Here is a 21,487-nt window from a genome sequence, read left to right on the forward strand (position 1 = left end):
TATATATATATATATATATATATATATATATATACATACATACATACATACACATACATGCATACAATTTCAGCATAATTACAGCATAAAATGTTTGACTTAAAAAAGATCCAGAAATAATTTTTGTTGCATGCTGTCTTGAATGGAAATTCATTTATGCAATTGCATGCAAGTCGTACAGTCGCAATACGACAGCTAGATAGCGCGCGCTCACTGTCATTTCACTCACAGTCTGAGACACACAGGGATGGGGAATAATGGCACGCAGCCTGGAAATGGATACGGTCACGCTGCTCTCTCTGACCGCCGTGTCTCAGATTCTAGTGAACCTTGACAGCCTTTACAGAATGGATTCCCATACTGGTTGCTTTTATGCAGAATAGAACTCATTGAAATAAAAATAAACGTGAAAAACAGGTTTTTAAAGAATTATGTTTGGGACTAATTATAATAATATAATATAATTTTATTTTAATTCACATATTTTAGGCAACCGTAGTAACTATACTATAATTAGGCCTAATAACATCTTATAACCATTATTGTGTTATTTATTTATTTAGTTAGTTAGTTAACGTGTGTCATGACTGAAGTGTATTTTGTGCTTTTGTCTATGGAATTGCAATTTGTAAATTTGCTTGACCATAAAAGCAATAAAAATGAATTCGCTTGATGAGCGAAAAATAATTAATGTTAATTCTATTCAAATGAATATCTTGATCACAAAAAAATATTTAAAACAAAATTAATTAAAAGTATTTAAATTAATTAAAATAAATACAGTAGGCAATCATGTGATTTCTATGGTGGCCGAGAGAGCTCAACGCGTTGCAAATGAAAAAACACATGCAAATAGAAAAAAACATCTGCAAATTAAGAAAACATCTTCATCAATTTGACAACACGCGCTGCAAATGCTCACAACACAATCAAATAAAGAAACAAATATGAACAGACCACTTAGAGATGTTTAAGGGAACCACAAAGTGACGAACATGGCTGGGACATATTTATCAATGTTTGCTCTGAAAGATGAGATTTTAGTTTATTTTAACATCCTGATCATACTATTCCTTTGCTTCCTCTTTTTTTTTTTTTAATTATTAGCCTAAATAAGCTGACGAAATACACAGGCTACTGTAACCGTGAAAGAATGTATGCTGGCTAACGTACTTTACAACTTCACTTACAAAAATTAACCATATGGTTTTACTATAAAATTAATTAATTAATTAATTAATTTTGTTAAAAAAAATAATAATAATTTGTTACTATAGTTAAACCATGGTAACCACAAATTAACCATGGATTTACTATACTAACCATAGTTTAACCATCCTATTTGTACAACTGTGTTGGTTATACAAATGGTAATCAATACAAAAAAACATGGTTACTTTTCGTTTTGTTGGGCTAATTTTGGCATTGTTGGGGTACTCTCGTTGTGGTCTGTACTTGCGTTTCTGTATTTGGTTGTGTTGTGAGTATTTGCGGCACATTTCTGTTTTTGCAGCACGTTTCTGTATTTGGTTGTGTTGTGAGCATTTGCAGCGCGTTTCTGTATTTGGTTGTGTTGTGAGTACTATAGTTAAACCATGGTAACCACAAATTAACCATGGATTTACTATACTAACCATAGTTTAACCATCCTATTTGTACAACTGTGTTGGTTATACAAATGGTAATCAATACAAAAAAACATGGTTACTTTTCGTTTTGTTGGGCTAATTTTGGCATTGTTGGGGTACTCTCGTTGTGGTCTGTACTTGCGTTTCTGTATTTGGTTGTGTTGTGAGTATTTGCGGCACATTTCTGTTTTTGCAGCACGTTTCTGTATTTGGTTGTGTTGTGAGTATTTGCAGCACGTTTCTGTATTTGGTTGTGTTGTGAGCATTTGCAGCGCGTTTCTGTATTTGGTTGTGTTGTGAGCATTTGCAGCACGTTTCTGTATTTGGTTGTGTTGTGAGCATTTGCGGCACATTTCTGTTTTTGCAGAGCGTTTCTGTATTTGGTTGTGTTGTGAGCATTTGCAGCGCGTTTCTGTTTTAGCAGAGCGTTTCATTATTTGGTTGGGTTGTGAGCATTTGCAGCGCGATTCTTTATTTGTTTGTGTTGTGAGCATTTGCGGCGTGTTTTTGTATTTGATTGTGTTGCGAGTATTTGCAGTACATGTGCTGTCAAACTGATGAAGATGTTTTCTTAATTCGCTGGTGTTTTTTAATGTGTTTTCTGAATTTGCAGCACGTTGAGCTCTCTCGGCCACCGTAGGATTTCTTTTAAAAATAATTAATTTAAGTACGGAATGACAGAATGTTGCTTGTAAACTTCACTTGCATGGCAATGTTAAGACAGACAGGGTTTATTTTCAGCTCACAATCCGATAGCTGCACACAGTACCCCTTAAAAGATCAGATAGGGTGAGCATAATATATAAAAAAAATAATAATAAAAAAAAGGGACAGTCATGTGAAAATTGTATCTAACAACAATAATAACTAAATAGGCGTACATTTATCTATATTTGTCTATACAAGGAAGCACATAGGATATCTGTTTAATGTATCATACTGCTGTGATACGTTTTGGCTTGATGATGCACAAGCTGTCTAAATGATTTGTAGCTCTGCAGACCTGTGCTATTGCAGATAGTGTCATAACCCTGAATCCATCTGCTCATTTTACACTTTAAGGTTATAAATAGCAATCCAGACCAGTGCAGCTGACCTTTCTTTAGATTACAGGATATATAATTGACTGTATCTGTCCACACTGTGCTTTCATTGGACTGCTTTATTTTAAATTGCATGGACTCAATGTTCTGTGGCATGAGTATATTCTGTGGCATCAATCATATATTTCGTATTCTTGTAAACCTCTGACAACTTTAGCACACAAATTTTCCTTCTCAAGGCCATTGAAAAGACCACTGTGACCTTAATATAATATATCTCGCTAAACCGGTCTTTGTCTTCTGCTGTAGAAACATCTGGAAGTTGAGTCACTCTAGAGAGGTTGTGACATACAAAACAAGCTGATAAACACAAGGAAGTTTTCAAATCGATCCGGCTTCATATTCCAGGCCATAATGGCTTAAGTGTGAAACGTGCACGTTTATACGTCCTGCAGTAATGATTTTGTCTATTTGAAGCTTTAGTTTTATTGGCAGTAGGTTTTAATATTTAACCTGATAGCATTACCCCTGCTAGTCAATAATAAACCCGAGAATGACCTTTCATGCCTTTTGGACAGAGTCTAAAAAAACTCAAGCTGTTCAGTAAGTTTCCACACTCTGGAATGTAACCTCAAAAAACATAGTATTAAATTATTTACGAAAAGAACTGTTTTGAATGAATATGAAACCAAAGTGATAATTACATATCTTACTCGAGCAGTTTTAAGTTGCTATAGGGCTGAAGGTTGGAATGCCGTTTTCTGTAAGGATTCTTGAGGAGTGACTTGTTTGTCATGACGAGTTTGGGAAGATTAGCACAGCTGTGAAATCTCACAGTGATTCTTGTTTGTACAGTCACCGCTGGGTCAGTGCCCCACTGATTGGAGCGCTACCAAGTCCTTGCAGCTATTTGGAAAATGAAAGGTTTTTATATTTGTCACATTTCTATCTCCAGTAAAGATGTATTAAATTGATTAAAATAGCAACAGAAAGACATTTGTTACTATTAATCAAAGAATTCTGAGAAAAATGTTATCAGTTTCCACAAAAACATTAGGTAGCGCAACGGTTTTCAAAATTGATAATGAGAAATGTTTCACCAAATGCGAGCACAAAATCAGTGTATTATTAGAACGATTTCTAAAGGACTGGAATAATGGCTGCTGAAAATTCAGCTTTGCCATCACAGGATTAAGTAACATTTTAAACCTATACATTTTAAAAAAGAAAAGTTATTTTAAATTGTATGTGTATTATTAGAACGATTTCTAAAGGACTGGAATAATGGCTGAAAATTCAGCTTTGCCATCACAGGATTAAGTAACATTTTAAACCTATACATTTTAAAAAAGAAAAGTTATTTTAAATTGTAATATTTCACAAAATTGCTGTTTTTACAGTATTTATGATCAAAATAAATACAGCCTTGGTGCATTTTCTTTCAAAAACATACACAGATCTAACACTTAAATTACATTATTAAATTATACATAGGCCTACATAAATATTAAATATGAATTTTAAAAAAAAACTGCTTCAAGACAACAAAATGATTTAAAACACTTTATTTCGACAACAATCATAAAAACAAAAACCCCACCAACTGGAGGAGAGAGAGAGAGAGAGAAAAAAAGCACATTCTCATAAAAAGCCATTTGTTGACAAATTCACTTGCTCCAGTTGAGTACAGCATTAGGTATTCTGTCTGTTGGACAAATTAACTAGTTTCCAAGCATCTCTATAATATTCATTAATGATTGAAAACTACCCCCACCATATTCTAAAGAACTGCAACTGCTACAGATTTGGTTGGAACACTGAAGTGCATCTATGTATCCTTTCTAGATCTACTTTATAAGAATCTAAAGAAAACCTAATCTGTTGAACATCAGCATTATTCACACACCCAAGCAGAAAAACTGACATACATATAAAGTCTTTCAAGTTTTAGCCATAAATGAGAGTAAGAGAAAACTGATTGTGCCAATCACATCAATAAGAACCCATGGGGATCTTTGGCATCAGCTTTTTCAACACATTTTTATTGCCAAGACTGTTTGACTGCATGACCAGATGAATATGCCACATTCGGATTCTCACATTCTTAATTGATGCCAATCAACTCGCTTTAAATGACAGGCAGGGTCACAAGTGTAACAAACAGAATCATGCCATTTTGTTCCAGGATATCCAATAAACCCATTCCTCAAAATGAGAGGTAGAGGAGACATGCCCAAACGAAATCACCTCCACAAAACCTCACTGTTAAAACACACATGGCTGTCGAATGTCAAAGTGTTAACAGACTGAAGTTTGATTGAGAGTTAAGTGGCGAGATAATGGTTAGGACTAGGCAATGTGTCAGGCTGGGTAAAAGTGCCATATTTCATAGCAGATACAGCAAGTGGAAGTCGGTGGCAATTTGTTTGGAATGAGAAATCAAGGATGTGGCATCAGTTTCACTGCTGGTTAGGTAAAATCTCATCAAATTGGCTGGCAGTTTCTCCTCGAAGCAAACTTTTGGTGTCATTCCCCTACAAAACATCACCGTCGCACAAGAGAAAAGACCATGTACAGAGCAGACTTTCAATACAAGCATTATAAAATGATTCATGAGAAGCATGGAAAAAAATTGAAGCTACATATACATTTATACAAACATATGTATATATATATACACACAACAAAAACGTGCCTTAAATCTCTGTACAGGTAAAAAATATACAATTTGTGGAGAAAACAAATTAGCCCATGTGTTACTGTAGTTTTAGGTTTGTGATGATGAAGGCCGTTACTGAAGCAGCATAAGCGTGTGGATGTTTATTTTCACTAAAGAGGCACGTAAAGGGGAGGCACTGCCCGTGTCCCTGAACTACCCAACTCTATTCCGCCCATCACATGCACACACACATACATACTTTCACATCGTCACTTCCCTTCAATTCCTCTCACAGCAAGAACGGAAAAAGAACATTCAGGAGATAATCCCCCATCACATCGCTTTAAACTCAGTGCAGGAATACCTTGAACTGAGCCAGAGAAAGCACCACTTTCACCCATCATTTACCAACTCTAAGGTGCTGTACAAGTTGTGCCGGACCAAAAAAAATAAAAAAATTTAAAAAAAGGTTCAAAAGGACAAAATGTGGTTCGCTGATCTATTAAGGCTGTCTGAAGGCCACTACCTGATATGGGCTTAAAAATATATATACTGAACAAAGTATTGAAATACACTTGCAACTAGGAAAACTAAACTTAAAAAAAAAAAATATTAGAAAAATAAATAAATACAAAAAGAACCAACCTCGCCTTTCATGAGCAGAAAGCTGGTTAGAGCACAAAAAATATTTGTCTTAAAAAAAAACCCCACCACAAAACCCCACACATTTCATTTGGTTTCAACGAGTGCTGTGTTTTACATTCCAACTTAAAGCGTCTTGTATGCCAGGTAGTCTTGCATGGAGAAAGGAATGGGCAGCGTATAAACCTGCGGGGTGGGCATGACTCGCCGCAGGGTCAGGCGGCACAGGTGCTGGAGGCTCGCAATTCTGCGTGGAGAAGCCCAGAAATGCACGCTACCGTCACGAGACCTGTGAGAAGACAAACGGATGCCATTTAGTTTATTTAACTTGCCACTGACACGCATTCTAAACTATATCATGATCAAATGTCATCTTGAACAGGGTCTGGTTGTGTTTGTACAGTACAACTCGCCAATTCAGCTTTGTCAGACTGCTGTCATGCAGAAAAGTATGTTGGTTTACACCCTGTATGTGGGACAGCCAACTCATCTAAATTTCATATGAAAAGGAAGCTGCAGAACCTGTTTAGTGTATTTGTTTTAAAATAGATCGTTCAGGATACTTTTGAACAAAGTGTGATGAAAGTTATTTTTGGCTTTGTTTCAAAACAGAAGAAAAGTTAGAAGCCAAGATACAGGTTTGATAATTTATGTAGTAACACTACCCAGCAAACAATGGAGTAACAGATTCGTACCCAGCAGCTAAGACACTTCCGTCAGTAGAAAAGGCACAACAGAGGCCGTTAGTGAGAGGGGCGATGGCTTGAGGACTCTTCTCACCGATACTCCAGAAACGCACCAGCCTGAAAAATGAAAATACAAGCCGATTGTTTTATTTACTACTGTGTTGCAGTGTCTTGCAACTGTAATTCAATTAGTGATTTCAGACACTACCACTAAAGTTTAACACCAAGTTTTGGGTCAGTAAGACTTTAAGAAATTAATACTTTTATTCAGCAAGGACACATTCAATTGATAAAAAATAAAAGTGACAGTAAAGCATTAATAATGTTGCATCTTGTAGAATGTAAAATGTTACAAATAAATTCTGTTTTTCTTGAACTATTTCTAAGAATAAAAAAAGTATCACAGTTTGCAAAAAAAAAAGCACAACTGAGTTTAACAGTGATGATAAAAATGTTTCCTGAGCACCAAATCAGCATGTTAGAATTAGGGATGCACCATAATAAAAATTCTGGGTCGAAACGGAAAATTCTGGATGCAATTGGCTGAAAACCAAAAACAAACAAAAATAAATTTAAGAATTTTTAAATTTAACTCAACTTAAACGACACTGAATAAAAAAAAATACAAGCCAATAAAATAACCACACTTTTATTGAAAGTAAAACAATAAAATTTGACAAAATATATTAATATTAAATATCAATATATTATTTTTATTCAGTTCTATGCAACAGAATCAGATTGAACTGAATTTTTTTTGTGTAATTATCAAAATAATGTATAGTCCTACAAAGCTATTATCAGAGCATGTGAGCAGAGCACAGTGTCATGAGAGGGTAGCATCATTTTACCAAAGTTGCCCAGTGCAGCTGTACTACACCATGTTTCAGCACAGTAGTGCTATTCCAAACAGGAACAAGTATACTACAAAGAAATTTCCTGTTGGCACGTTATTTGAGCAGACTTTGCTTTTCCGGTGAGCATGAGCAGTACATTTATAGAACGCAGCACATAGTTCTCTATTTCGGCCAAAAAACGAATTGTAATTTTTGGCGGCCAAAATTTCGGTGCATCCCTAGTTAAAATGATTTCTGAAGGATCATGTGACACTAAAGACTGGAGTAATGGCTGATGAAAATTCAGCTTTGCCATCACAAGAACAAATTACATCTCAAAATAATTTAAAATAGATAAGTCATTTTAAATTGTAACAATATTTCAGAATATTTCTGTATTTTTGCTCAAATAAAAGTAGCCTTGGTGAGCATGAGAGAAAACAGTCATTTCATTTGTACATAAAAGCAAAACAAATCTTATGCAGAGTAATGTAACTTCTCCATGTCCGCCATTTTGTAGAGCACAGATGGTTTCTTTCTCTCAGTATGAGAGAGACGCCTCCACCCAGAATCGGCAGGAGGCGCGGCGAAGGCAAACTGGGCACCTCATAGTGATTAATGGACATCATATGAGGGGCATGTGATCTTTCCCAGAAAGAGGCCCTGCTGCAAATCACACACTCCTTCTAGAGCCGCTTAATGCAGGCTACTAACTGCAACACAAACGATCAATATAGAGTTTTCAAAAGCATATTTGCTTTTGAAAACTCGATATTGATCGTTTGTGTAAAGTGTTTGCTTCATCTTACCTGTCATCAGTGACGCTGGCAATGTGCCAACCGTCGTGACAAAAGGCAACGGAACGAACCCATCGATCATTTGCTCCTCCTGCAAATATGGGTGAGGGAGGAGGGAAGAGATGCCTGAAAGGAAGATAAGAGATCAGTTAAACAACATGAACTTGAGAGAGAAATCACACCGAGCAGAAAAGGCTAGATCACTTACCCCAGCTCAAGCAGAACGGTGGCTGTATGAGGGTCCCACACTATGACACGGGTGTCATAGGAGGCTGTGGCCAGCAAGGCCCCGTCAGGAGAGAACTCGCAGGACACCACATCGTTATGATGGCCCTCCAGCTTACGGATCAGAGTGTACTTATCCATGTCCCACAGGAAGACCTGCAATGCAAAAGACATGTGTTATAGCCTACTGTGTTTTTCCACACAGTTCAGAGACAAAGAATTCCAACAAAGAATTAATTCAAATTAAACAGCAAGATCAAAATGTGCTCAGTGTCATTTTTTTAGGAAAATCTTAAGCGCTACAACCAAACCCAGAAAAAGTAGCACATGCCAATGAAACAGCAAGGCTTAATTGCACAAAACTGCACAATGTCAAACTCTACAGAGCAGCTAGCAGTTGCAAGTCTTTAAATTACATCAATGCTCACATTTTTACAATTAAAATCTAAGATACAAATCTGCATAGAAATTACATTTACATATATAAAATTACATTATTCCAAGAATTACTATAAAATAATGTAAATAAAAAAATACAAACAAGTAGTAACTTAAGGTAACATAATGTTACTCCACTGGTATCCCCTTTCAGTTTTAGTTCACGTGAGTTTACAATAGGCTTGCACCGCGCCGGTGGAGGCCTACGAAGAGACAGAGATACTGCAAAAGAAGAGAACATTTGATGGCCAAAAGGTTGACGCCTTTGGCAAACACAGAATACAGACATGTCACAACTGCAAACTGTGCTAAAGAATCAACCATGAGACTTTCTAGTGCTTAATTTGCTCCAGCACAATTTTTACATTTAAGAAAGTGTAAAGGTATGGTCACATTTACTGCTGTTCGACAAATTTTCAAAATGGTTTTAGAAAGATCGGTAACAGAAAGCCACTTTGTATGAAAGTGACTTAAGTGTGAGCTATGCTTCATTGCTGCACTATTAACAAATTATAACGGAGCTTTTTTGACTGCTAAATTTCTCTGATGTGACCACACCTTAGTGTATTTTTGAGTGCCAAAAAATCAAGGTGCCTGCCTGCGTGGTCTTTATTTATAATAAGGAAACATTCTTGTTTATTTCTTATAAGCTACAGACACTGCACTTGAGGAAAAGTGTACATATTCAATAGCTATTTGCCATTTAAACATTCTGGTGTTGGTGGAGAAAATACAACGGTGCATATACAAGGGTAATTTAACATTTTATCTAACTTGGCAATGTGAAATGAAAAGGCTTCAGGGTGCACAACTACTGCCAGCATTCAAGGCTAAGCTAAGCCAAGCCAGATATCTTGCCTTTTTTGGAAGTTAAACTAGTGCGATTTGATCTACTTTAGGAGAAATAAGTGCTACTATTATTCAGTGGTTCCTTTTAAATTAGGAAAAACAAGTTGGTGTTTGCTAAAGTTTTCGGGCTGGTGTCGTGAAAACAGACTCCGCTTTCAGAACATGACAAATTATGTTATTCACAAATAAAAAACAAAATGCGCTTTCACAAAGTAAATGCAACCAGCATGGAAAGTACACACAGGTCTTGCTTCTGGTGGCTTCATGTATGATGCAACAAGGAATGATAAATTTGCAGAAACTGTTTTCCCAATCCGAGTCATTCCACATTAGACTGACATTGACTGCAGGCAGTCTTTTGAGACACAAGGAGCCCTTTCATTACTCACACATGCCAACAATGCTCCCAACCACCCCCAACCCAACCACTAACCCCATTACAAAAGAGTCTGAGTAGGGCTTTAATTACAGAAAAATCGACCAGCGGTCGAGCGTTGCGTATCAAAGGTGTCGTGAGTTCAACTATGACACTAATGAGTAGGGGGGGCTCTACCAGCTGACTCGTGTACTCGTACAGCAGACACAATGCCTAGAGCTCCTGTTTTAGGGTAAATGTGTAGATGATGGGAGTGCTACTAATATAGAGATGGAACGGAGTTAAAGAAGGGAAGTAGGGGGTAGGAAGGGAAGGGGATCTCACTGTCAACTCTTTTGAGAGATAAGGTAAAAGAAGTGAGAACTGCGACAGCGGGAGATAGACAGACATGGAGCAGAACCTACGTACAGGAAGCCCTTGTGGGCAGGAGCATGGAAGCCCCTGGGGCATGGGCACGGGCACATGAGCGTCCAACGGGGGCCGCGATGGCAGCCGTGCCCCGCGTGGTCCGCACCGGCTGCTCTATATGTCAGCGCGGCGCTTCCCTCAAAATCACTCAAACACAGAGCTCTGCCACCACCTGGGACAGGGAAAGCAAGACACTTATGGACACACACAACTGTACAGTTCAACCCCTGCTGCCTGTTCTTGGGAGGAGAGTTGGCTAGGAGTCGGAAAGACTCGAGAGCTGGCAGTAAAAATAGTAAAAAATACAGTCAAATATTAATTAAGCTGAAAGTCTCTTCAGATGTTATTAATAGTAATATTAAGAACAGCTTTATGGGTGGGGAGAATTCATAAGCCATTTGCATTTCTATCAACATGCGCATAAAAACCAGGCACTCATTTGTATGAACAAAAACAAACCAAAAACCAAAACTACAGGCAGGGTTTACAGAAGCAGGTTATGGCACTGAGCATTATGATGATATAAAGATTAATTTAGCACTCATTGATTGGTCATACCAGAACTATTAACAGTAAGAAACACACCAAACAGTTAATAAAGAGGAAGAAAGAACTGCAAAACGTACCGCTTTGCCGGCGCCTACGGAACAAAGGACAGATGAATCAGGTGAGAAAGCGCTGCAGTAGACCCAGTTTTGATGGCCACGGAGTACTTTCACCATGTTACCTATTAAGACAAAGTACTTAGATTGCTTAAACGTATAATACTTTATTTTCTGTTAACATTTATAGTTGTTTTTAAATTTTCTAAAATAAAAGGGAAATTTCTGTTACAATTTAAGATAAACATTATGCAAACAAAGTATTTTCCTGCATTTCATTGTTTATCGCAATACAATATTTAACCTTTGAAAGCAATGTTGATGCCCAGTGAACAATAAAATAAATATACTTTAGCAAGTAGCTAAATTCCTTCTCACGTCCCAATGGCGTCCACTTTGAGACTGGGGAAAATTTAGCTGAACTCTAGCCAACATTCCTTCATGATTAGTAAAAAAAGAAAACGGTTTGCAAATACAGTAAGCTCCATTTTATCTTCAAGTTCTCAGCATATAAATAAGATTCATGTGATCATATTAAAACAGCAAGTTTGTCCTTGGATTTTCCAAGACAAGGAGAAAATATCAGCAAACATTCTTTTGGGCTTGGCATCCAATTATTTTCCAACTATCCCCCCTGAGTACCCCTGTGCACGTGCATGCTTACACACACACACACGTGTGTTTGCTGATATTTGTGTGTGCTTAACTCCATGGAGATAAAATCAAAATAAATGGGCTGCAGAAAACAAAGCAGGCTTCTGTGCAGGAAACTTCTACTCCAGAGTAGGCATGGGCCGGTATGAGATTTTGACGGTATGATAACCTTAAGCAAAAATATCACGGTTTCACGGGAATCACAGTATTGTCGTTACAGCTCTAAAATGTGTTATTTTTAAACGACTGGGTCAAAAAAAAATTTAATAATTTTTATTATAAATAATTTTTAAGCAAAAACAGAATGTTCTTCAGACTAGCTTTGTGAAATTATACTACATGCCTGAACGAAACAAACAGCAGAAGCTCTGAATGAGATGCATATTCACTCTCTGACAGCAGGAGGCGCTTCTGGAACACTAGATACGCGTTTCCTTGGCTACCGCTGTAAACAAAGCAGCACTGCGCTGAAACACTGCTTTAAAGCAGCAAGCAAAAACAGGATGTTCTTCAGACTAGCTTTGTGAAATTATACTACATGCCTGAACGAAACAAACAGCAGAAGCTCTGAATGAGATGCATATTCACTCTCTGACAGCAGGAGGCGCTTCTGGAACACTAGATACGCGTTTCCTTGGCTACCGCTGTAAACAAAGCAGCACTGCGCTGAAACACTGCTTTAAAGCAGCACTGTAACTTTTTCTGTGTTCATAATTTGCAAAATGTATATAATGAGCGAGTACATCATGAATTTATCTTCCAAACTGCGTTTTTGTCTTATTCCGCATCACTACGGTACACTTATAATAAGTACTTATATTTGGACTATTGTAGCCTGGTCGGGTCGTCACCGCTGCGGAGTAACACATACCTGCGTGAATCGCCATAGACAAACTTAGAGAATTTGAGAATCCTGCGGAAGAACATTCCTCCTGTAGGAATGTTCTTCCGCAGGATGTGTGCAGTTCTTTTAATTAAACCGCTAGAGTGCCAAAAGTTACATAGTGCTGCTTTAATATGAACTATACAGAGACGAGATTAAAAGAAAATACCACGTAAACTTTTCTGAAGACAGTCAGTTCCCCTCAGAAACACATTCATATAAACCCCCAAATCAATATTGAGGATGTTCCTCCAATAGTTCGTGCATCATGAACAGTGAATGAGTGATCTGCCTGCTACAGTATTTTTCTCTTTGCGTCCGTCTTCAGCGTCTCTGGCCTGGACTTCATATTTTCAAATAAATGACATTTTGGAAAACGATTGCATTGCAACGCAGTGTGTGTAAGTCCAGAACAGAAACGTGCTGCTTGCAATAAGACAAAAAAAAAAAGGTCGGTTGCCGATCGCGTAAGTTCCAAAGGAAGCTCCTTAAGTTCGTCCATCCTACTCACACGTGGCTGACCGCTCACTTGCACCAACAGAAGGAGGAGGGTCGCGTTACTCTCTACACTGCACTCAACCTGAGGGATTCCTACACTTTCTGTCTTTGAGGAGACATGAAAAACAGCGCACACCGCAGGAATGGTATAACGGAAAATATTAGCAGTTTTGAAAGTGACATTTTCAAATTGCGGTATACCTTGAAACCGGTAATCGGCCCATGCCTACACCAGAGACTTTTCAGCTTGGGGTTACACACCATCTAGTTTTAGCATGTTAATACTTATATGTAAAGCTTCAAAAAAAAAATAAAATAAAATAAAAAAATAAAAAAAAGTAGGGGCACCAAATATAAAATTAGGGCTGCACGATAAATCGCATGCGATATTTAACGTGCATCTTGTCAGTAAAGCCGGTTCTGTAATCAGCGGTAAATCTCCATCACCTGCGGGCTTTCACATGGAGCAGCATTAACTACACAGAGCCGTTGTTCACTGACAAGCTGCGCAAAACCACGATCATATTTTGCGCAGCTTGTCGGTGAACAACGGCTCTCCCGCAGGTGATGGAGATTTACCGCTGATTACAGAATGGCTTTACTGACAAGATGCGCGTTAAATATCGCATGCGATTTATCGTGCAGCCCTATACAAAATCAACATTTGGTCTTCACCATCATCTTTTAGGTCCCATACGCGTAGAGTCTTGTCTCTTGAAGCAGAAACCAGCACTAAACTCCCATCTGGGGCAAATGTTAGGTCTCGCACAATGTCTGTGTGGTCCATCAGGTTCAGCAAAAGTTTTCCTGTATACAACAAAACAAAATTGAGGATAAAGGTTAAAAAAAAGCCAAATCATTCCAGATCACCCACTGTTTACAGCACAAAGTCCACGGTAATTGATTCAAACCGCGTCAATGTTGCATTAGTATCAACATCTTGTTACTGCATCTTGGCAGCTGCCTTTCACACAATTTACTTTAGAAACTTTGACTTCTTAGGAACCAAAGAGAGAAAGATTATGTTTGAGGCATTTACACTTAAGCAGATGTCGAAAAGGGACTTCCCAAGGCGTTTCAGAAAATAGAGCAGTTATATACCTTTCTTTATGAATGGTGCTGAATTGCCTAGAGGCATTTGGAAGCACAATCACTGACACCTGCCAGGCTGATCCGCATTATATCCCTATAATTAGTTGCATCTACAGTGATACAAAAATCTTTAACATGTGTTTTTAAAATATGATTAGGGATTAGTAACCGTGCCTATTTGCAACCTGTCAAGCATGAAAACATACATTCGCTTAGCATATAGAATGATGGGCGTACGGCACAGATCCTGTAGAGATACTGTACAATACATTGCTATCAGATTTCCAGAATGTTTTCTGAAGGGAGAAAAATAAAGGCAGCTGGAGGAGAAGTTTCGCACCCTGAAAAGAGCAAGTCTGCTAGGTACATTTATGGCATTGCAGTTTCAGTTCGAAGGGAGGTGGAGTCATCCTCTGAAGAAAACATCTCTAAACCTTCAGAACAACCAATGGCAGTGTCTGTATAGGACCTGCCCACCTATTAACACATTTTACAGTGGAGCAAAAATTTATTATATAACTCAGAAGACTTGCTGGTTTTTCTGCAGTCAACAACCACGTGTCCGTTTCACAAAAACACCAACACAGCAATTCATTTTCTGATAGCAGATTTACGCATAATTTATGACCATTAAAATGCGAAACTTCAACAGAGGCACAAAAGCAGAACCTAAGTGGCCAAGAAACCAATGGCGAAGCATTAAAAAAGGTTCATAAATTGGTGAGATCTATTGTGTAAGGGAGAGTGTACCTATAAGTTTGAATAAATATGCAATAAAAATAAATACTGACTGATGACTGCATAAAAATGCTAAAAATCAGTAGGTGTATACAAGACATGCATCTGGAAATTATGAGGGAAGTATGATTAAGTGATAGAAATGGGTCAAAATTACAAAAAGGTAGGGCTTAAAAGATCGTGTCAACATCTTATATAATCACCACCTCCCCTCGCTCTTACATGTGAGCGCACATGCATCTGTTGGGAAACAGAAAAACAGGAAGCTGACATGCAGAAGTGTTGAGAGAGGATGGCATGGGTGGACTGTGGTTTTTAAAAACATTTACTCTAGCGCAGAAACATAAAAATAAAATAAATACAATATACTTAATGATAAACATTAAATAAGATACTAGATTAGTCTGTGATGCTTGATTCAGTGAGAGGACCCTCACCTGTATAGACATCCCAGATTTTGATGCGGCCGTTGTTGAGGCCCGTGGCCAGTAGCAGCTGGTCCTGGCCGAACTTGAACCGATGCCATTCGATATTAACGCAGCGACTCTGCTTTTCGGGAACAGAAGAGCCGAATGCCAGGCCCCAAACAATGTCACCACAGTCGATGGTGTGCTCTCTGGGCTCACCTGGGAGCAGACTGCCTTCACTGTTCTGCCGGGAGAGTCGTCGAGGACCAGCACCGCTCGACCGATCTTCCTTTTTTACAGAACTAGGGCAAGAGGAAGGGAAAGAGGAAAAAGTCATTGTGTTGTGTTGGTATGAGAATCATGTCTCTGCTTGATGGAAAACAGATAACAAATTCTCTTAAAGTTTATAAACAGCAAGAGGACATTTTACTTTTTAAATACATTATCTAGCATGTCTGTTGAAACAAGCTGCACATTTGAACTCTTAGGAATATTTGAACACTAAGTAAATTCCCAGCCTTAGAGATTGCAGAAGTGTTGCATCAACTTTGACCCATTTAACGTCACTTGGCCAGTGCATGAAACTCATCAAATAAGGTTCTGGAATCATTACAAGAGTTATTGTGCGAATACAGAGCAGGCACTGCAGAACTGAAACAGCCTGGCATGTGTCAGCTGAAGCCTTTAATGGCACAGTGACTTCCTTTTGTTTTAGCATTAAAAGAATAGTTCACCCAAAAATGAAGATTCTTTCATAAAGTACATTCTAAAGCCAAATTAATAATAATTAAAAATAATAATAATAAAGACTAAAATAACCTGTATAAAAATGTGCCTTTGATTTTAGTGCCACTGAAATACTATCACAGCTAAGTTTTATTTTTTTAGTAAACTTTAAAGTTTCAGAAATGTTGCTGTGTTTTGTCACTATTATTAGTTTTATTTTATTTTTTTATGTATATATAGTTATTAGTTTCAATACATTTTAATTTGTCATTTTATGACATCAACAACTTTTTTTTAATGTTTTTAGTTAACCAGAACAACTCTGGTCAATGTAATGCAAATGTATTTTCCCCAATTATTTCAGTTTAGTAATAACTATTCAGAATCTATAAATAAATTGAACTGCCAAATGATGTCCTTTGTGTGAACACCTACTAATAAAGTTACTACACTTCATGTAGAATGACTGAAAATAGTTTTACAATACCATGGTTCTCTTTTATGGACACATGGAGAATGTTCCATGGTTTGTTCCAACTATCGTAACTTCTGTTAAAGTTTTACTTGTTTTAAAGTTGTCTGCATGGTTTATGTTGCAATGATATGTCTGGTATTTTTTTTTCTAACAAAGAATACTAGCTTGAGCACGCACCAAGAAGACCGCAAGATAATTACTTGTTACCAGAACCCAGAAACACATTTAATATAATGACTGCCGAAGAAGTTGTTGGGTTGATCAATTTGTCCTCCACTCTTGCAGAAAAGTACAAGACCTAAGGCGAGACACTGCAGGTGAATAGGGTGTATAAAAATAAAATAAAAAAAGTTATCGCCTTACTTACCCAGCTGATTGATTACATTGATAATTGCAAAAAAATTTTGTATTACAAGTTTTCTAAAATGTTAGGTTTAAATATGCAAATGAGTCATTATTTAATGAAATATGCGCTAATTTACATACATTTCTGGTACAAAAATCTAAACACTGGATTATGTCAGTTTCAAAAATCTTGTTTATTTTTTTTTTGACATTAGTCTCAAGTTTTTACAGAGGGAATTTTGGGTCTCATTTTTGTCACTATAATTCAGAAAATGCTTAGAACAGACAGAACACACTATTTACACAATTTTTGGGGGAATAAAATGTTGTATATAATCAAGCAAATTATATAGGAACAAATCCCTCTGGAAAAACCTTCAGGATATAGACAGGACTAAAAATGTAAAGTTTGGTGTGTGTAAGTGCTACTGAAGTGGAGATTTATGGTTCAGTGTAGCAGAAAAAACTCTTTTTGAGAAAACGGCCTTTAAAAATATGTATTGTAATTTAAATCTATTGACACAAATAGATAAAGTGCTATAAAAGAAACACTTAACAGTGTCTTTAGGATGTTTTCTTTCCACTAGTCTGAAAAAACACTATGCAAAACCAAAAAGGCCAAAATCTCACATTTGACAGGTGCATGAAAAAAAACAGTGTTTTTGCCTGCAGTGTCTCCCCTTAACACGGGCAAAGAGGAGAGTAAACAAACAGCCCAAAAAGTCACTCAGTTGGAGGCATGCAGCCAAAGGGCAATGACGTGAACCTCATAATGAGGACTTTGCATTCAGTACTGGACAATAGCTGGTTGGCAGGGCTGCGTGCTCAATGGCGGTGTCTCTATCCACACAGGGTAAGGTGAGATGATAACTGGAGGTCTATGCAATGCCACTGATTGCTAAACAAGCCCAAACACTGGGCACCACTGTGGCGTAGCCACCATGTGAAAGCCCAGAGGGCCAAACCAGACAACCAGCACACGCGGAGACTGCCTTTGTCAGTTGATCAACACACAAGCTGTATTGTAACAATTCACTATAGTGAGAAACAAAGACATCAGTGTGTATACTCACAAGCTGGCTAAGCATTTTTTCCATGGTACAAGTCTCACAATTCGATGCCCTTGAGACCAAGCGAAGTAAGAACCATCAGGTGCAAAAGCTGCAGTCCAAGTCTCCCTTCCAGACTTCTGGTCAAAGGGAGCAACAGGAGGTAGGAGTTCCCCGATGAACTTAGCTTTACCTGTTGCAACAGAAAGCACATGTTTAAGTCTTAATTTTTTAGAAAACCCAAACTAGTTGGCAGACCAATTTTTGTTACTGTTTAACAGCAAACGTGCATGTATGACTTTATAGCCGTCATTAAGTTAAATCACTGTAACTGTATGCCCATCTACTTTCGCAAATTAAAAACCTGTTATATATTTAAAAAAAAAAGTAAACAAATTAAATGGATAGTTCACCCAAAAATGATGATCGTTTTATTCGCCATCATGTTGTACCAAACCTGCAAGAACTTGCTGAACACAAAAATGTATATTTTAAAGAATGTTGGTAACCAAACAGTTTTGGCTACCATTGACTACTATTGTATGGACAAAAATCCTCAGACATTTCTCAAAATATCTTCTTTTATGTTCCACTGAGGAAAGAAAGTCAATGCAAAACCATCTTTTAAATCAATTTGTTTTGAATTGTACATTTTTAGACAAATACATTTTGTATGTTGTGGATTGTCTATTTTTGTGTTTCTAGCATTTTTTTGTCAAATAGTAACGTTATCGGTATTGATTTCAAAAGTGAATATGTATAATTGGAATGTATAATACTTTATAGTAAAAAGTCAATGTATGTAGCATTCAGTGACAAAAAAAAAAAGTAATCGGTTACCAGAAACAATGGAATAGATACTTGCCGATAAGAGGATACAGACTAGTAGCAGGTAATATCTCTCAACTGAATAGATACTAGTCACTATATGAACACGTCCTGGATATTACAATTTTAAAACCAACACAAAATCACATACAGCTCTTTTTTCTTTTTCAGAAATGTTAAAGTTTATATAATTAACACAAAGCATAACTGCGTAACGTGTATGTGACATGGTGAGTCACTGGTGTGGTGAGTCATTCACAGGGGTCTGGAGAAACCGCTGCTGACGGTGGGGGAGGTGTGTGTGTTTGTTTGTGTGTGTGTGTGTGTGTGTGTGGGGAAGCGCTCTGGGTCTGATAATTAAAGCACTAACAATAACTATGAAATATTCAAATAACTCGCAATATTTTAACGGTCAAACGCGGCATACGCATGTGTTTGGAGTTCAAATTGTGTCTTAATATGGCTGATATGGAGACACCACCCAAACACTGGAATTATGAGTAACGTTAAGTCGCTTAAATTCATAGCTGCACAAATGTAAACACTCATTACACAGGATAACACACACGTTAAAAAAGGAACTAGCGGTAAACAAGAAGACCCTGCCCCCATGGAAAACAGAAACTCACCTATTTCATTTTCGTTGACAAAATCTGGGAAGCTTGCCATCTAAATCGAAGCGAGTCTCTTAAATCGGAATCTTCTTGGTTAACGAAATACAGGCGTTCAAATGAATGCGTTGAACAAACGGAAAAGGCTGTATGTCTGCGCGTGCCTCCGGCGAGTCAACTGCCTGGGAATGCGGAGCGTCTCACGTCGACGCAACGCCTGACTATATTTACAAACACGACTGTTAGCCAAAAAATATTATCGTTAAAGTTCAAATTGAGTTTCATAAAACTGATATTTAAAAGAAAGAACGTGAGCCAGTAATAGTCTAGTTCCTTAAATCGCGTGGCGCTCGGCTTGAATATAGCGTATTGTAATGGCTGCGTGCCTCCTAACGATTCGAACTCACACACTGATGGGCGGGACACTCTAGCGACGTCATAGCGGTTGCCGGGGCGACGGAGGATCACCGATTTCTGATTCGCGGAAATCCGTTTACGCGTGGCCTCTGATTGGCTGTTCTCTCGAGAATATGAATGGCATGGATTCGTGGTATACGTGCTTTAAAGGAGTGTGACGATGAAGCGCTAAATGAATCCAGTGCTGCATTTCAATGTTTATCTCTGAAGGAGCAACAAAATCTCCAATTCGGTGATGGAATTGCTTGAAAGGTGTCAGGAATTGAATGCAACATGTATTTCGTTCTATTTTTGGTCTGTTGTTCCTGTTAATGGTTCATGTCGTGATAAATCCCACTGAAGCGTTTAGAGAACAAAGAAAGTTAAATATCAGCGATCTGTAGTTCAGAAACTCCTGTTGAAGAGTCTCTGTAAAGCTACGATGAAAATGTAGCTGTATTCAGGGTTATTTTAATAATTGTATTGTTATTCAGAATATATGTTATGAGAACATTTTTTTGGTTGCACATAAATAGGACTGTTTTTATTATAATACATTTATATTATCTTATTCTATTATAAAAATGCTAAATTGTTCATTCATACTGACATGACCATGCTGACCACGAGAAGTGGTCGATCCTGGAGAAAGTTAGAATACTTTTCTACTACTGTGATGACCCTTTCAAACAAAATGGGTGACATTTTTCACCCAAAATCTACTGCACTGAGCAACCAAGCAAGAAGGTCATCTGCCAGAAAAATGAAGGAGGCAAGTGAGTTTTACAAAGTACTGAAATAGGAGAAAATGGCCAGATATCAGTCTCTTTGGCATTTCACAGCTTTAGAAGAGCGGGCTGAATCCAGCTACATCTATGCAGAGCCAGTCCAGCCCCATTCCTGTGGTTGCTAGAAGCCGTATGACAACCTGAAACATTTTGAAATAAAAAGTGGTCCGATAGGACTGAAATGTAGGAATACGACCTCAAAGAAAAGACATAAAAGTCAAAATAGTTATATGCCTTTTTCATCATCAGGAGAACTTGTATGTTGCTTCCAAAGGCAAAATAGATGGAGCCAAAAGCAGTTGGTTCCTGTAAAACCTGCTGCTGCTGCAAAAAAGTGACACACAGCAAAACTTTTGGAATGGTTCGGAAGAATGATTGGTATTCTGTTCAGTAACAAAAGGGGGGGAGAAATCACAATCTGAATGTGCAATTCATTGTCATTGTGAAGTGACGTGAAATATTGACTTAGAGGCAGTGAAATATAGTTAGACAATTTGTATGCTAAATTTATAGTTGTGGGAGGAGGTTAAGATTGTTTCTAAAGTTTCTGGTTATGCAGTAAGGCTCTTAAGGCCATGCTGTGTTGTGAATATAGTTAAAGGGTGGCATGACACATACTAAATAGACTTTATTCACAAACAGCACAGCCTTGAGTGCCTTAATGCATTTATACAATGTTTAGTATATTCAAATATTTTTGTTGTTATGGATGTTATGGTTTAATTTATATCAACGATATAACACGTGCCAGAACATTGTTGGCACAGTTCAGATAAACTGATAATGTATGATGAATGCAGTCTTACAG

General features: G+C 37.6%; 1 protein-coding gene across 2 annotated transcripts in view; it reads right to left on the reverse strand.

The window, feature by feature from the left end:
- Positions 1-4,725: 4,725 nt before the first annotated feature.
- The window catches only part of LOC107592922 (WD repeat and SOCS box-containing protein 1-like), an 18,803-nt gene continuing 2,041 nt past the window's right edge, over positions 4,726-21,487 (reverse strand). The window contains exons 1-9 of one of the 2 annotated variants that reach the window (XM_016282503.1): positions 19,514-19,908; positions 18,081-18,249; positions 15,492-15,763; positions 13,900-14,031; positions 11,214-11,314; positions 8,500-8,672; positions 8,304-8,417; positions 6,668-6,775; positions 4,726-6,261 (exon numbers count right to left, since the gene is read on the reverse strand). In XM_016282503.1, coding sequence (XP_016137989.1) covers positions 6,099-6,261; positions 6,668-6,775; positions 8,304-8,417; positions 8,500-8,672; positions 11,214-11,314; positions 13,900-14,031; positions 15,492-15,763; positions 18,081-18,249; positions 19,514-19,553 — 1,272 coding nt within the window. In that variant the 5' untranslated portion in view covers positions 19,554-19,908 and the 3' untranslated portion in view covers positions 4,726-6,098. Of the gene's footprint in view, positions 6,262-6,667; positions 6,776-8,303; positions 8,418-8,499; positions 8,673-11,213; positions 11,315-13,899; positions 14,032-15,491; positions 15,764-18,080; positions 18,250-19,513; positions 19,909-21,487 lie in introns of those variants that run through there. The other variant, XM_016282504.1, reaches the window with a different exon arrangement.

Source organism: Sinocyclocheilus grahami, unplaced genomic scaffold (assembly GCF_001515645.1).
Source record: "Sinocyclocheilus grahami isolate Dianchi unplaced genomic scaffold, SAMN03320097.WGS_v1.1 scaffold161.1, whole genome shotgun sequence".
Classification (NCBI taxonomy): Eukaryota; Metazoa; Chordata; class Actinopteri; order Cypriniformes; family Cyprinidae; genus Sinocyclocheilus; species Sinocyclocheilus grahami.